General features: G+C 42.3%; 1 protein-coding gene across 1 annotated transcript in view; it reads right to left on the reverse strand.

Moving 5' to 3' along the window:
- NUP210 (nucleoporin 210) overlaps positions 1-18,196 on the reverse strand; it is a 307,403-nt gene that overhangs the window by 59,454 nt on the left and 229,753 nt on the right. Inside the window, 2 exon segments of the mRNA XM_029600827.1 lie at positions 8,403-8,623; positions 9,573-9,748. Coding sequence (XP_029456687.1) covers positions 8,403-8,623; positions 9,573-9,748 — 397 coding nt within the window.

Genomic DNA, 18,196 nt, shown 5'->3' on the forward strand with positions numbered 1-18,196 from the left:
TGCACTTCTTAGCATTGAATCCCAGCTGCCAAATCCTCGACCAGTCTTCAAACTTTCTTAAATTACTTTTCATTTTTTCTACTCCTTCAGGCATGTCCACTCTGTTGCAAATCTTAGTATCATCTGCAAATACACATATGTTTCCTTGTATCCATTCCACAACATTGCTGACAAAGATAATGAACAGAACTGATTCCAAAACTGATCCCTGTTGCACTTTACTTAACACCGTTCTTTCTTCAGAGTAGGTTCTATTTACCATTACTCGCTGTCTGTCAGTCAACGAGTTTGCAATCCAAGCCATTAATTTGGCACCTACTCCCAAACTTCTCATTTTATTCATGAGTCTCCTATGCGGGACCCTATCAAAAGCTTTACAAAATCCAAGTAAATCACATCGAGCACTCTTCCCTGATCCAGTTCTCTAGTTATCCAATCAAAAAAAATCAATCAGATTTGTCCAACAGGACCGTCCCCTGGTGAGTCTTGCCTCCTCGGGTCAAGCAATCCATCAGATTGTAGATAGTTCACTTTCTTTTCCTTCACCATTTTCCAAAAAAACAAAGTGAGGCCAACCAGCCTGTGTTTCCAGCCTTCTCTCTGATCCCACTCTTGTGAAGCGGGATCACCACTGCTCTTCTCCAATCTTGTAGCACCATTCCCATTTCCAAGGATATATTGAACAGGTCTTTCAGCAGACCCGCCAGCATAACTTTGAGCTTCTGCAGTTTATTGGGATATACTTCATCCAGTCCCATCGCTTTGTCCACTTTCAGGTTTCCTAGCTCTTCCCATATATTCTCTTCTATAAACGGAGTTTCATCTTCTCTGCTCTCATCCACAGTCTTGCCAACCAGCAAAGGTTCTTCTCAAGAGTCTTCTTTAGTGAACATCAAACTAGTATTTGTTTAATATTTCTATTTCATCTCTCTCTACACATTGATCTTTGTTACCTTTCAATTTCACTATACCACTTCGGACCTTTCTCTGATATATCTGAAAAATGTTTTGTCACCTCGCTTTACCTCTTTGGCAATCCTTTCTTCCTAGTGAAGTAGATGCTTAGAAGTCTGTATTTGAAAGCATTTAGCCAGATAACTCAGAAGTTATCCATGTAAATCAAGATTTGGGCATTTATCCAGCTAAATTCTAGCCAGCTAAGTTAGGGGCATTCTAGAGGCATAACTGGGAGGAGATGAGTTAGCCAATTGAGTTATCCAGCTAACTTTGATATTTAAAGTTAGCCAGCTAACTTAGGGCCTGATTCACTAAGGCTTTTCTCCCATTCTGTCTCTACTGGAAAAATGCTTAGTGATTCAGGCCCTTAGCTAGCTAAATCTGGTCGGGTCAAAGAGCTGTATTAAAGTGAGCTGGATAAAGTTAGCCAGCTAACTTTAAGATAGCTAGCTATTTCAATAGTGAACATACCTCCTGGGATGGTAACTTTTAAACAGGCTCGCAGGCATACATTTGCTGGCTCGTGCCCATGGACGCAGCTATTTAATAACATACGCGTGTGTATGTGCGCATGTTTTAAAATAGGCTGAGCGCATGCATGTGCACGCAAATCCTGCTTCCACCACATAAGTGGTGGATTTTAAAAAGGGTGTGCATCCATGCAATTGCAGTTCATTCCCAGTTCACCCAGGCAAGGGATAGAACTTCTAAACCTCCCTAGTTTAACAGCCAACTTTTTGACCTTTTAACCCCGACCCTTAAAATCCTGCTGACATACCAATAATTTTTTGTTTTATGATTTACATGCCAGCCATAGCAGAAGTAAAGTTATGCGGTAGGGAACCCTGGTGTGTGTTTGTGTGCATAAGTATTTACATGCTGGTTTCATTGAGAAATCCAGGAATGCCCATGTCCTGCGCAGACCACGCCCCATTTCTTTTTTAGAAAAACTTTTTGTGTGTGCATATATGGGTGGCTTTTAAAATATACTTGGCGTGTTCCGTCCCAACATAGTCAATTACCTCCTGGTTTTGGCGCGTGGGCGACGTTTTATTCATGTAAGGCACAATCTTAGAGGGCCACACAGTCTTAGAGGGCCACCTGGAAACGGTGAGTCGAAAGGCTGATCATAGTTCATATTGAGAGCGTGGCACCCGGAGCTCAGGAGGAAACCATATCATGTGATTCCCTCCCAAGATGGTATTTTATAACCAATCCCCATGCCCTATGTTAATTTTGACCTTATAACTGATCCTTTTTATTTTTTTCTACCTACTTTCCTCATTTTTTCATTGTCTACCTTGTTAAAGTTAATAGCTTTAGTTAATATTCTGCCTCTGGTGATTATGTCAGATTTGATTGTGTTATGATCACTAATGCCAAGTAGTTCCCCTACCATTTAATCTAGCATCAGGTCCTACATTCCAGTGAGGAGGAGGAGGAGTAGTAAATCTAAAGTAGTCACCCCTCTTGTCAATTCCAAGACCAGCTGCTCAATGAAGCAGTCATTTTTGGCAACTAAAACCTTTTCTTCCCTAGAGCTTCTGATTTCACCAGACTGTCTGATTGTAAAGTTTAGCTTTCTTCCAAAAAATCAAAACATATTTCTTGGCTATTAATAGCACACTCATAATAAATTGGTTTTATTTTAAAATCTTTGGTTAGGTGACCTACATAATGCAAGAAATCCATCAGGATAGCATGACTTACGTACAGAATGCTAATATGACACTTGTCCCGCAGATTTCCCAAAATCCTTGGACCACATAACAATCCCAGAAACAGTCCAAAAACTATGCTGTTTTCTGCCTGCATTTCTGGCATGTTTCTGATGTAATAAAACCTATTCTATGGCTTGTAGCAGGGGAGATATACCATTTATACATGAATTGAAAGTTTTATTATGATTATTATTATTATTATAGGTACAGATGCAGTTATAAAAATGTTTTTTTGCTGTAAAGTTATCATTTAATAACCCAGAGAGCCTTGAGGCTAAATCTGCTAACTATTTCTGAGTCATCTCTAACAATAAACTTCTATATCAAAGACATTGTCTGTGGTTTCAACTGCCTTAATAAAAGTGTCTAGCTGAGTATTCATAAACTTTCACTGTATAACTTGAGGACAGGCTAAAGCAGTAATGTCTCACTTAAAGGTATGAAAATAACTCATTGCTGAGAATGTTACAGTTAACTTTAGGATGTTTGAAAGATAAATTCAGTGTTCCTTAGTTTGTCCTTGAGGCCAATCAAGATGGATTCCCAGAGAACACCATCCCACATATATTCTGTTATTTGTACTGGGATAAAATTTATATTTTACACATCTACGAAGAGCTGAATTAGCGAAAACTTTAAACTTGTGAGCAGTAGCATCAATCAATAAATCTTCAGCCCTAGGGTCGATTTTGGTGTTTCATATTCCACAAATTTCCAATACAATTGTCCAGTGTAGGTTGAAGACTTGGTGATTGGCATTACTGCTCACATTTTGAAAACCTGCACTAATTCAAGCCCTTTGTGTGTATGCTACATGTTCAATATGATGGTAACCTTCAAACTGGCACACAGGCACACAAGTGTGCGCATTCATCGGTTTATAACTTGGGTGTGTATATGCACGTTATAAAATAGCCTGGTCATGCACACGTGCGCCAAATTTTAAATGGGCGTGCACAAGTGTGCACAAATACCAATTCTACCATGTAAACTGGGGGATTTTAAAAGGGGTACATCCCAAGCCATTTCTAGTTTTACCCAGTTCGCCCAGTTAAGAGATAGGTCCTCCAAACCCCTCTAGTTCAATAGCTTTCACTCACCCCAGTTATCCCTGACCTTTAAAACCCTGCAGATCTTCCTATTTAACTTTATTTTATAACTTACACTGCATCCATAGCAGAAGTAAAGTTATGCAGCAAGAGGTCTTAGCGCATGCCGGATTGCATAAGTATTTAAGCACACATCTCAGTTTTTCACATCCCAAAAAGCGCCCCTTTTTGAAAACTTACGAGGTGTGCACAATGCGTCTTTTGTGTGTGTATCCGGGCAGCTTTTAAAATCTGCTCGGTGCACACGAGCCCGACATATTCGCACATCCCCTAATTAATGCACATGTTGGGCTTGTAAAATTCACCTTTAGATGTGTACATATTTTTCAGGGTTTACAGATAAAGAAATACATACAATACTCTATAATCTAGTTTAAGCAATTTCCTGGTTTCTTTCCAAGCTTTAATACTGGTGCCAAAAGTATCTTATTCACACATATGGAAATTTTGTGGCTAATTTGGGTAAATATAATACTACTTTAAAAGACCAATATTTAATTATTTCCTTTCTGTGAATTAGTCACTTGAATGATAAAAATGATGGGCTATACTGTGTATTTTCATTTTGGGCATCCCCTTCTCATCATTTTACAAAGGCATTTTACTGTATAACTGAACTAGTTGTAAAGGCAGTTCATAAATGATTCAATTATTTCAAGCTTTGGTTCCCTACCACATTAATGCAGGAGATACAGTGGCTTGCAAAAGTATTCGATCCCCAAAAAAAATCAGAAGGTTTGTGTGGATTACAAATGACACACATAATGTTCCAGTCAGTATGTTTGTTGCAAACCAATGTGCTCTTAAAGTAAATTTTCAATGGACCTCAGAGTCTGGGCTTTATAAATCACCTCTTCTTCTCAAGACTGGTAGCATCTGAGATGGGCATAAGATTATAGGAAAGTTAATAGTTTGAAAAAAGTAGACAACCTAGAAATAAGGAGATGTTCGTCCAAGCCTTGAGACACTTTTGTACAGTATGAGTGCTGTTTTGCTTTGTTTTTCCTGGTAATTTTGCCTGTCCTCTTCCTTTTGTGTCTATATTTCAGCAAAGCTATTCTTTCTGCTCTTATTCTCCATCTTCTTTAGTGAACCATAGCAATCTCTTCATTCACTTGCCCTTGTTAACATGCCTTATGCAGTGATTTGTTGCCATTTCAATGCTCCTTGATTAAATAAGGAAATCAGCCTAATATGACCCTTTGTTCTCTTTTTCTCATTTTCTTTCCTAAATTAGGCAAACAAGTGCAGAATTGGGATGGATCTCTTCTTTAAAGTATCATTAAACATTATTATTTCATCCCTGAATTTTGAACTATTTTTAGAATTTGGGTCTAAATCCATCTTGTGCAGGCAACCGAGCGAGTTTTAGCCCTTTACTTTATTTACTGCACTCCAGCTGAAATGAGTTCTAAATGAGGACTGGTCTCTTTACTGACAGCGGGTCCGTGAAGACACCAATCATGGGTCTTTTAAGCCAGAGTGAATAAATTATTATTAAGTGCCAATAACTGTTAAAGCTACCGGCACGTATTATTTAGTGGAGCACAAGATGGTAAGATCTTTTCCGCTGACTCTGACTCTGCACTGAGGCTACTTTTGGGGGCTCCGGGGAGAAGGCTAGTGATGGGAATTTTTACCCATACTTTTTTTTGAAGGTAAAGGATGGGGGGGAGGGGCGTGAGGATCAGCACCCACTCAGCAGCACTACAGCTTTAAACTTTTTGTGGAGGGCAGGGAAATAATCAGCCACTACTCGGCTGCTAAAGTTTTCTCTTTCAATATTCAGTAAATCAGTGAGTGCCAAAATTGTCCAGATAACTTTATTAGAGTAAATTTACTTGAGTATATTCAACAGCACGTTTACCTGGATAAGTACCGCTGAATTTTCAGCTAAAGTTATTCTATTAACTGTATCTGGATAATTTCTCCACTAGATCAAAGTAAAAAACTATATTCATCACTTTGGGTCCTTCGTACTACACATTTTTCCCACAGGCACAAGTTGAGAAAAAAATCTGTAATATAAAGGTCCCTTTGTCTTTCACTACAGGAATACAGTTAAATTTGACTGGCACTCCTAATAACTTCTCCATTAGTTTACCTGGTATGTTACCAAAAATATTTTAACTTATGCTTGATATACATGAGAGAGGGCATAGCTTTAGTAACTAGCACATTTACTGAAGACTTATATGTAGCTAGCAAAAGCATTTGCTATCTTTGTGAAATGCATCCTTTACTTCATATTGTTATTTAGGTAAATCAAAATAATTTGGCATTGGCTTTTTTCTCATCATACAACAAATATTTCCTCATGTCACTTTTGGAGGTCTCCCAGAATTTAAGAAGGGTCATCTAGATGCTCTTTGTTATTATGGGAGTGCTTGACCCATCTGGTCTGCAGAAAACTGTACAGATTGCTTAGTATATAAATAAGCTTGCAGCTTCCAACTCTGTAAAGTGTAAAAGTGTAATGCCAGAACTGTAATGCCAGAACTGTTACCCTCAAGGCTAAGAATGGCAAAGTGAGTCTGACGGACTCCAACTGAAACAGCGACAGGGCATCTTCTGCCCTCAATGGCCACTTTCCCTTAGGTTGATCCCTCCGGTGCTGGTGGCCAGCAGGGCTTAGATAGTAGACCTGGAACCAGAATGAAGCAGGAATGTAGTTGGCTGATCACGTCGCTGCAAGTAGGTTATAAAGTCCCACCCCCTCACGTGTGCACAAGTTGCGGGCCATGCACACATGTGCGCGTGGATTTTCATCAGAGTTTATAACATGCACGCGCATGTTATAAAATCGGCACATCCATGTACACACACCGGGAACCGAGAGAGGGTCTTAAAATTGCCCCTATATGCATATGTTCACTTTCATGTGCACATATACACATGTAAAAAAGGGGGCAGTGTAGGGATGTTCCAGGTTGGGGCCAACAGTTACGCATCTAAGTTGCTATTTTAAAAGACATTTATACATGTACAATTTCTAACTTGTATTTTTACACCTCCTAATTATTTGGTGTAAATGACATTAAATGTGTTTATTGTGTGGCACTGACAGGACGGGAGGTCTGGGGAGAATTCAGGCTGAAGAACCAGGAGGGTTTTGATGACCTGGAGAACAAATGGGTGAACTGGTGGACTAATTGGTAAATTGGCTAATTTCTTTGATACGAGCATGTTTTAAAACTGGCTGATTTAATGCATGTAATTGGGATTTACACGAGTAAGTCCTAGCTTACTTTCATGTATAAAATATACACACATATATATTTAAAATGTGGGTAAAATATGCACATACAATCCACTGATATACTTGGTTTTTAGACATGTGAATCGTGTCATCGATCGTCTTAACGATCGATTTTGGCTGGGGGGGGGGGGGAATCGGATCGTTGCCGTTTTAGGTTTGTAAATATCGTTTAAATCGTGTTTTAGTGTGCTGGGAAAACCGGCACACTAAAACAACCCTAAAACCCACCCGACCCTTTAAAATAAATCCCCCACCCTCCCGAACCCCCCAAAATGCCTTAAATTACCTGGGGTCCAGAGGGGGGGTCCCGGTGTGATCTTTTACTCTCGGGCCTCCGGTGCGTTGTAGAAATGGCGCCGGCGCTACCTTTGCCCTGTCATATGACAGGGCAAAGGTAGCGCCGGCGCCATTTTGTTTTTTGTCCCCCGACGTCAGGAGCATAGGAGATCGCTCCCGGACCCCCGCTGGACCCCCAGGGACTTTTGGCCAGCTTGGGGGGGCCTCCTGACCCCCACAAGACTTGCCAAAAGTCCAGCTGGGGTCTGGAACGACCTCCTGCAGTCGAATCGTGTTGCCGTACGGCCGGCGCCATTTTACACAAAATGGCGCCGGCCGTACGGCAACACGATTCGACTGCAGGAGGTCGTTCCGGACCCCCGTTGGACTTTTGGCAAGTCTTGTGGGGGTCAGGAGGCCCCCCCAAGCTGGCCAAAAGTCCCTGGGGGTCCAGCGGGGGTCCGGGAGCGATCTTCTGCGCTCTTGACGTCGGGGGACAGGAACCGAAATAGCGCCGGCGCCATTATCGCAGACGTGGCCCGAGAGTGGAAGATCACACTGGGATCTCCCCACTGGACCCCAGGTAATTTAAAGCATTTTGGGGGGGTTCGGGAGGGTGGGGGATTTATTTTAAAGAGTCGGGGTGGGTTTAAGGGTTGTTTTAGTGTGCCGGTTTTTCCGCCCTCCCCCTTCCCCTCCCCCCGATTTACGATTTTTGACGATAAATCGGGGGAATTCCTATTATATATCGCCTCTAACGATTTTTGACGATTTAAAATATATCGGACGATATTTTAAATAGACAAAAAACGATTCACATCCCTAGTGGTTTTAATGCATTACAAGTATTCGTATGTAAGCCTATGCACATACATGTGGTGTGTGGTAAAATTACGCGTATTTTAACACACACCTATCATATGAGTGTATTATAAAATATTATAGCAAATATGCACGTGACCACATACATGAGTATATGCCTTTGCACGCAGTTGTTTGAAAGTTATTCTTCCTAACTAGAAAGCTATTTTTATATAGGAATTCAAAGTTTTAATGCTTTCCAAGAGAACAAAAACTTACCTTCTTGGTTTACCAGTGTAGAACTAAAGCAAATAACATCACCAACTACAGCGTCCTCCTTTAAGTCAGGATGAATGGCATGCTCAACAGGAATGGGCACATAGTCTGAAATCCCTGAATGTTCTACATCCCAGACCCCAAGCAGTGTCAGTCCTATGTTTACAGTACGGATAACAAAAGTGTAATTTGTGACTCCTTTCCCAATCTGTACAAAGTCATCCCTGTAGACAGAAAGAAACAGCATTTTATTGACTTTGGAAAAGGGGGTGAGACTGATCTAGGTCCATTATTTATTAAGAAAATTCAGTTAACAAAAACACTCAGTTTCTCAGTTATCTATTAGGAAGTATTAACTAGTTGACTCTAACAAAAGGAAATACTATAGTAAATAAGATAAAAATGTTATGTTAGAAACAGTTGTTAAGATCTACTTCCTACAAAACGCATACACTTTTATAGTAATTCAATATGCTGAGCTATTTTCTATTATACAAAATGTGTAGTATAGTGAGTCTGCAGAATCTTTTTGAGCATGGCTTTGCTATCTCCTTGAGGTGGGCATTATCTGATGTGAATATTTCAGATGTTAGTTACATAGCTGGAAAGGAACAGACAGTGTGGCTAAAAACTAGCATAAAATTTGGTTATGTTTTTCTTTGCTCAAGAATGTCTTCCTTCTCTGATTCATCCATGCTAAACTCCACACCTTTCTGGTTCATCTAGTACACTTTCTTCCATATTATGGCATGGTCAATGGAGTCATGAGTCAGTTAGCATGAAATACCCAAGATAAAGCTGTTTTGTAGTCATCATATAATGTTCCTGTTTAACCTGCCTTCTTCTCTCCCACCTTCCTGGCACACACACAGAAACCAAGTACAACAAACATCTTCTGTGACTGAAAGAGTAGGATGCACTATATTAAAATAGATACTTTTTGAGTTGGCTGGTACCTAAACACCATAGAAAGAAACCTCTGGCCTAGCCCACTACCGCAGCTCTGACAAACTAAAGGTGTAGTTACCAAATCATTTTCAATCTAGTATCATACAGCAGCATTAACCAACAGGCCATGAATTTGGTTTAAATAAGAAAAAATAATTTTGGTTCAGAAAATCTAACAAGAGGATTAGAATATGATAAAAGGTTGCTAATGGAATATGTTATTACCTGTTGGTTGAAAAGCTGAGAACTGAATTCTGGGAATGAAAAGTATCCCCAGAGTTGTCGTGGAAATGAACCGTAAATATTATCGTCATCCCTAAAGGAATAGCTGATAATGCCTCTTTATTTTGTGTGTGTAGAATAGGAGCTGTCGAAATTCTCAAATAAGAAACAGGAGCCACCTGCATGGTAGAAACAAAGAATAATCCCTAGCTTGAGACCACATTCTGTTTGCATTAGTTGTTTAAAAAAAAAAAAAAAAAAAGACAGAATAACTTCACTTTGGATACTTAAACCAACTGGCTTCCTATTTAAAAAAGAAAAAAACAAAAAAAAAACAAACAATCTTTCTATAGTATTCTTTGCACTTAATTTTTTGGCTTAGCTTGTTCATTATTGTAGCAAATTAAGATGTATCCCCTAAAAGCAAACATTATGAAACTGAAACATCTAATCCAAGCAGAGTAATAGCAGGCTCTAATTCATGATTTTCTACCACCTAGGGGACTATTTGAAATGACAGAAAAAGAAATGCAGAAACAGAAATATGATGGCAGAAAAGGACCATATGGCTTATCTAGTCTGCCCATCCACACACCTGCTCAACTCTACAATCCCTACCACTCCCTCAAAGACCTTCTGCGCTTGTCCTATGCTTTCTTGAATTCAGCTATTGTCCTCATCTCCACCACCTCCACTGGAAGGCTATTTCATTCATCTACTATCCTTTCTGCAAAGAAATATTTCCTTAGATTACTCCTCAGTCTACTCCCATTTCCCCTCATCCCATAACTCCTTCTTCCAGAGTCTCCTTTGATTGAAGGAGACCTAATTCCTGTTCATTGATACCTTGAAGGTATTTAAATGTCTCTATCACATTTCAATTCACTTATCTTGCAAGTGACTGCATTACTTCAAGCCCCAATCTTTAATACTTTTTTTTTTCAACACCAGACTCTGACACGGTCTATGTTTCAAAACCCAATTTGCATCAGGGGGTTCATTCTCTAAGCATTTCTGCAAACACTTTCAAATATAAAAACATAAAAAATTCCTACTCAATGTATATAACTTTTACAAAGAACATTTTAAAAGAACCAACCAACCCGTTTTGCAAATGGACTTGGACAAGTGTTATATATGTCTTACAAGTCTTCATTTATTTTGGCACTGGCGAGTTCCTCAAAAAAAAAAAAACAAACCCAAAAAAGATCATACTTTGATATTTTTTTGTAATATCAAAATGTTAGCATGATCACCATCTCAAACATTAACAGGACTGCTGGAAGGCAGGTATTACTGGAAGAGGAAAGCAAAACTCTCTTGCATTTTTTAAACTTTTTCAAACCCATGGAAACTAATTGAATGATTGAATACCATTCTACTGCAAGGTGTAGACCACCTGGACCCATAGTACTGAGTTCAAAAATCCAAAACTGTTCTCTGATACACAACTTCTCTTGACTATTCCCATGTCCAGGTGAACCTGGAATGTGTTCAATAATTCCCCAGCAAAGGCAATCAAATTAATGATTCTCCATTATACAATGTTGCACTAATATTGCTTTGTATTTATTCATGGTTAAACAGCTTCTGTGTTCTATTAACTTCGTTTTTTATTTTCCTGCTCATGTTACCAATATATACTATCGTAGCAGCCATAGAAACTTTATCAACATTTGTTGATTTTTTTTTTAAAAGAAGAGGTGACCCCCACAAGAACTTATATTGAAAACATAAAACATATGCTTAATATTTTAAATGAAATCACTCTAGATAACAACAATGTGGTCATGGTGATGTTAGATATCAACTCTCTTTATATGAACGTTCCACAGAATGATGTATTGAAGATAATTTAACAAATATTGAATAAATGAGCAAGCACACATCATATCCCTTCTGAATTTGACCTTTGTATGGCAGAACTGGCTCTGTGCCAAAATTATTTCAGCTTTTTAGATGCATTTTTTCAGCAATAATATGGTACAGCCATAAGGTATTCAATTAAAGTTTTCTTGGGTTTGAAAAAGTTAAACACATGCAAGAGAGTTTTGTCTCCCTCTTTCAGTAATACCTGCCTTCCGGCAGTCCTATCAGTTTGAGATGGCAATTATGCTGACATTTTGATGAAATGATCACAAGAAAATACCAAAGTATGTGTGTTTTTTGAGGAACTTGCCAGTACCTTAAAACATGGACAGTTATAAGAAATATGTAACACTTGTCCAAATCCATTTGCAAGATGGGTTGGCTGTTGAGTAATAATTTATAAAAAAAAAAATTTTCTTTAAAGGCATTTGCAGAAATACTTAGAATATGAACCCCCTGATGCAGATCGGTTTTCAAAACTTAGACCATGTTGGCACCTAGTGTTGAAAAAATGTGTTAAGCTTTGGTGCTCAAAGTATTGTAATCATAAGCAAGATAAGTGCATTTAAATATTTTTAATTTGCATAAATTAAATATAAAAAACTAAAATTTGTCACATGACCTGGCTGTACTCATTAGAGAAACCCATCATATGGACTATAAGCAGATGATTTAATAAGGCGGCAAATAAAGGAGATGTGAACTGGGAGTGCCTATTACGATAGTTGAAGTATGCAATAAGAGGTAGATTTTAAAAACGTACGCTGGATTTTATAAGATATGCGCGTATCTTATAAAATCCGGGGTCGGCGCGCGCAAGGGGGTGCACATTTGTGCAACTTGCACGCGCCAAGCCTTGCGCGCGCTGCCTGTTCCCTCCGAGGCCGCTCCAAAATTGGAGCGGCCTCGGAGGGAACTTTCTTTCTACCCCCCGCACCTTCCCTTCCCCTTCCCTAACCCACCACCCCCGCCCTATCTAGACCCCCCCTACCTTTATTAGAGAAGTTACTACTGCCTCCGGGCAGTAGTAACTTACGCGCGCCGGCGCAGCAGGCCCCGACACAGGCCGCTGTGTTGGGGCACTCAGCCACGCCCCCGGACTGCCCACACGCGCGTACCCCTTTGAAAATCTACCCCTAAGTGTTACATTTTATTTGGAGGCTCTTGTTTTTCATGATTAGTTTATGGTCCTCCATTGCACTAACACCCATAAAAGTTGGATTTTCTCTATCACACCTCCTCCACTCCACCTTTCCTCTAGAATAAATATAGTTAGATCTTTAAGTCTGTCCGCATATGCTTTACAACAAAGATCACTGACCATTTTAGTAGCCACTTTCTGGAACACCCCATCCTGTTTATATCCTTTTGAAGATGCGGTCTCTAGAATTGTACACAGTACTCTAAATGAGGACTTACCAGGGATTTATACAGGGGCAACATCACCTTCTTGCTGCTGACCATTCCTCTCCCTATGCATCCAAGAATCTTTCTGGCTTTTGCCATCTGGCAATCTTGAGATCATCAGATCCGATCATCCCCAGATCCTGCTCTTGTTTCTTGCACATATGTATGAGTTTCACCCCCTAAATTTCACTCCTCTCTTGTATTTTTACAGTCCAAATGCATGACTGTGCATTTCTTAGCATTAAATTTTAGCTGCCAAACTGTAAATCATTCCTCAAGTTTTGCTAGATTGCTCATTATTTCCACACCTTCCCAGGTGTCTACCCTATTGTAGATTGTCTCTTTGCAAATAATACCACAAACATTTCCCGCTAGTCCATCAAAAATATCACCAACGAATTATGTTGAAAAGAACTAGGTTGAAAGAATTAAAAATACATTTTATTACAAGTAAAATACTGAATTATAACTACAATTTTCCTTTTTAGTTTTGGGTTTTACCAGTCATTATTTGTCCTAGCTGTCATTACTAATATCCATAGTCATTTCATAGGCAATTTACTGTGTGGATTATGACTTAACTCTTCCCTCTTTTGCAGCAGACATGGCAATTGAATCTAAACATGTTTAGATCAATGAAAACAATGCAGGCAACAATGGCACAAAATTATTGAAAAATGTTTCTTCTCAGATCATAGCCAAATCTATGGTGTAAAAATGCATTGCCAGCAGTGAATTACAAAATGAGAACTGCAATTGACATCTGTAATAATTAATCAAAAGTAAAACTCCATTGATCATGCAGAACTTTGACAGATCATGACTAACTATTTGCCTCCTTTTGAATTTGAGAAAAATATGTTTCATTGTTTGAATCAGTTTGAGTGCTCTTGAGGGGAAGGGTTGCAGTAGGCATTGGGGCATAAATGGTAGACACATGCCAGTCCAACTACAAGGCCGGTTGTCAGAGCCACAAGGGAAGTCAGGCTGGCAGGAGGGAAGAGGAAATCCTCCTGTCAGCTTGAGGTGACTCAAGGGTTCGTGAAGGAATGGTGTAAGGGTTGGGGGTTGCCAGAGGGTGGAGATATTTTAGAACTTGGGAAGGGAGTGGGGTTTGACCCTCCCTCATTTTAATTTTTCTTGATTGCTTGGAGGGGGGAGGAAGCAGAGTTGCTTACCTGTAACAGGTGTTCAAGGACAGCAGGATGTTAGTCCTCATACATAGGTGACATCATCAGATGGAGCCCAGCATGGAAAACTTTTCTCAAAGTTTCTAGAAACTTTGATAGACACACTGGGCATGCCCAGCTTGCTGCTAACCAAGCGTCCATGCAGGGTTCCTCTTCAGTCTTATAACAGAGTTCGTGAAAAATAAAACAACAAACCAAAAGAAACCCAACTCCGTGGGGCGGTGCACGGGTTTCGTGAGCACTAACAACCTGCTGAACTTGGAGAACACCTGTTACAGGTAAGCAACTCTGCTTTCTCCAAGGACAAGCAGGATGGTAGTCCTCATACCTGGGTGATTTTGTAGCTCCAGGTTGCTCCCAACATGAGCAGCATAGAACAGGTGCCAATGCGCACAACAACTAGAGCTGCAAAAACTAGGGGAGCAGGCCTGCACCCAAGGACAAGGCCCATAGTAAGAAGAGTTGGGGTTTCATGGCTGAAATAAATTACGGAGGACTGACTGTTCAAAATGACTGTCATGTCGGCCATCCTTATCCAAGCAATAACGAGAGACAAACATGTGGAGAGAACTCCAGGTTGCCACCCTGCAAATCTCGTGGATGGGAACGGCACGCAAGTGAGCCACTGTAACTGACATGGCCCTAACAGAATGAGCCTTGACGTGACCTTCAAGCTGCAAGCCCGCTTGAGTGAAGCAGAAGAAAATATAGTCCACTAGCCAATGGGATAAGGTCTGCTTAGACACTGCGACCCCCAACCTGTTTTTGTCGAAGGAGACAAAACTTTGAGTAGACAGGGGGTGAGGAGCTGTCCATTCCAAACAAAAAGCCAGAGCCCTTTTACAATCTAGGGTAAACAATTCCCGCTCACCTTGGTGAGCGTGCGGCCTTGGAAAAAAGGAAGGCAGAACAATGGACTGATTGAGATGAACTCAGACTACTTCAGGGAAGAACTTTGGATGCATACGTAGGACCGCCTTATGACAAAATTTGGTAAAGGTGGGTACAACACCAGAGCTTATACTTTACGGACCCTGCACGCTGAAGTAAACGCTACAAAGAAGATGACCTTCCAGGATAGGTACTTCAGGTCACAAGATCACAAGGGCTCAAAAGGAGCCTTCATGAGCTGGGACAGAACCACATTGAGGTCCGAAGAGACCAGTGGAGACTGAGTGGGGGGCTTATGTTGCAGCAAGCCCCGCATGAACTGCCCCACAAGCAGATGGGTGGAAATGGAGGCACCATCTCTCCCCTGATGGTACACACCAATGGCACTAAGGTGAACCCTCACTGAAGTGGTCTGCAGGCCAGACTCGGAGAGGTGCAATAGGTAGTCCAAAAGCTCAGGTGGGGAGCAATAAAAGGGATCCAGACTGTGACCCACACACCAAGCTGAAAACAGTTTCCACTTGAGATTGTACAATTTTCTCGTGGAGTGCTTTCTGGACTCCAAGAGGACTCGAGATACAGCTTCCAAAAGGCCCAGAGCCTGTACTGTCACCTGGTCAACAAGCCATGAGAGACAGGGCTTGGAGGTTGGGGTGGCGGAGCCTGCCCTGGTCCTGAGAGATCAGGTCTGGAGCAGTCCCCAAATGGATTGGAGGGCGCAAGACTAGCTCTTGTAGAAGCGGGAGCCAGACCTGGCAAGGCCAAAAAGGAGTGATCAGTATCATGGTACTTCGGTCCTGTTGGAGCTTTTGGAGTGTCTTTGAGATCAGTGGAAGGGGAGGGAAAGCATATAGCAGACCAGTGCCCCAGTGAAGTGAAAAGGCATCCGACACTGATCTTCCACTCACCCGGCCCAGGTAGCAGAATCAATCCACTTTCTTGTTTTCTGGGGACGCGAACATGTCCAAGTCTGGGGTCCCCCACAAGTGAAAGATGCGGTCCGCTACCTCTTGATTGAGGGACCACTCATGAGGCTTGAAGGCCCGACTCAAGGAGTTCGCTAGGATGAAGTCCATCCCGGGGAGATACACCGGCTTGAGGAGAATGCCGTTCGCAAGGGCCCACAACCAGATCTGGACTGCTTCCTGTTCCTCCCTGCTTGTTCAGATACCACATCACTACCCAATTGTTGGTCTGAACTAGGACCACTTTTCTGTGCAGGTGCTCTCTGAACACCTGCAGGGTGTACTGGATCATCAGTAATTCTAGGAAGTTTATTTGAGACTGTGTCTCCTGCTCGGACCAAAGACTCTGAGTGTGGATGTCTGCAACATGGGCTCCCCAACCCAAGTGAGACATGTCTGTAGTGAGGACCATCTGGAGCTGCGGGCTCCAGAAGGGCATCCCCTGTTCCAGATTGAAAGGGTCTGCCCACCACACAAGGGATTGCTGTAGGGGAGTGGTGACCAGGACACAAGCCCAAAGATCCTGGGTGGCTTGACACCACTGGGAGCATAAGGTCCACTGAGCCCTGCACATATGGAGCAGAGCAAACGGCATAATGTGCACCGTCGCCACCATATGACCCAGAAGAGATAGGAACTGATGTGCTGAGACATGGAGACAACTGGAAACTACTCAAGCAAGGGCAGCTAAATGCCCTGTCTTGAGGCAGAAAAGCCTTTTGCTGGACAGTATCTAACCTGGCCCCGATGAAGTCCAGTTGTAATGATGGCTGGGGATGGGAGTTTGGATAGTTGATAAGAAATCCCATTTTCCAAGGTGCGTATGGTGATGTGCAAGGAGCTGCTTTTGATAAGCTAATCGTTGAGGTAAGGGAAGACATGAACCCCTCGCCTCCAAAGAAAGGCCCCCCACTACCGCCAGGCATTTGGTGAAAACCCGGGGTGCTGTTGCTCGGCCAAAGGTCAGTACACGGTACTGGTAGTGTTCCCCTCTACCAGGAATTGTAGGTACCTCCAATCTGCTGGAGAAATGGGGATATGGGAATATGCATCTTTGAGATCAAGGGAGCAGAGCCAGTCCCCTGCCTTGAAGAGAGGAATCAAAGTGTCCTACGAGACCATTTTGAACTTCTCTCTGACCAGAAACTGGTTCAACGCCCTCAGATCCAGAATGAGGCGGAGGCCACTAGTTTTCTTGGGAATCTGGAAATACCTGAAGTAGAACTCTGTTGGCTTGGCAGGCCTAGTTCAACTGCTCGAACCATTAAGAGGGTGGAGAGCTCTATTCGAAGCACCTGTAGGTTCCCTACTTCTTTTCACTGTGGACATGGAGGAGAGCAGGGTGGAACTCATTGGAAATGCAATTTGTATCCCAGCCATATGATGGACAGGACCCAGAGGTCCGATGTAATTGATGTCCATCAGTTTGCGAATAACTACAGATGTGCCCCCCCCCCCACTGGGGGGTCAACAGCACGTGGCAGGGGAGACTGGCTCATGCTTCCTGGCCGCCAGTCAAAATCCTGCGATGGGGGTTTGCGGCAGGGCCGGAGTTGGATGGGCCATATGAGGTTGTCATGCCCTTGATATTGCCGGGGACCGCTGAGGTCTTGCTCTAAAGGCCAGCAGGTACTAGGGATGTGAATCGTTTTTGAACGATTAAAATTATCGTCAGATAATTTTAAAATCGTCCAAAATCGTTAGAGTGCACGATACAATACAAATGCCCCCGATTTATCGTCAGGGGGCATTTGTGGCGGTGACCAGTGATGCTCCCCATTGGCCGCGAAGGGACTTGGGGCATCAGAGCTGGCTGCGTCGGTAAGACACAGAGCAGTAGGTCTGGCTGCTCCAGCAGAGGTGCAAGTACCAATGAAGTCAGCTCTGGTGGTCCCGGCGGAACCGGAGGCTCGATGCCCTGCAGGGCCCAACTGACTGCCAAACACACGCGTCTCCCTAATTCCTCCTCAAAAGCTGCCGAGGAAAAAAACAGCAGGAGGTGATGGAGGCAATGGAATCAGATTGACCCGGTGGCAGGGATTGGAACCGAACCTTCCACTGGCATCGGTGGCAACCGCCAAATGCCCTTGGAAGGACCAGAGGATAAGCCCCTCTGGAGGAGGAGACCGTTTAGGGGAGGCACCGAGGTGGTCGATGCCTTTCCGTGGTCAGACTTCGACGAGGATGAGCGATGTCGGTGTTTCCGTTGCTGCTCACCACAGTCCTTACCCGGGACTGCCTGCAACTTTGATGAACCGACCAAGAGGACAAGGATCTCGCTCGGTCCCCTGCTCCTATCTCAGGA

Source organism: Rhinatrema bivittatum, chromosome 4, assembly GCF_901001135.1.
Source record: "Rhinatrema bivittatum chromosome 4, aRhiBiv1.1, whole genome shotgun sequence".
Lineage (NCBI taxonomy): Eukaryota > Metazoa > Chordata > Amphibia > Gymnophiona > Rhinatrematidae > Rhinatrema > Rhinatrema bivittatum.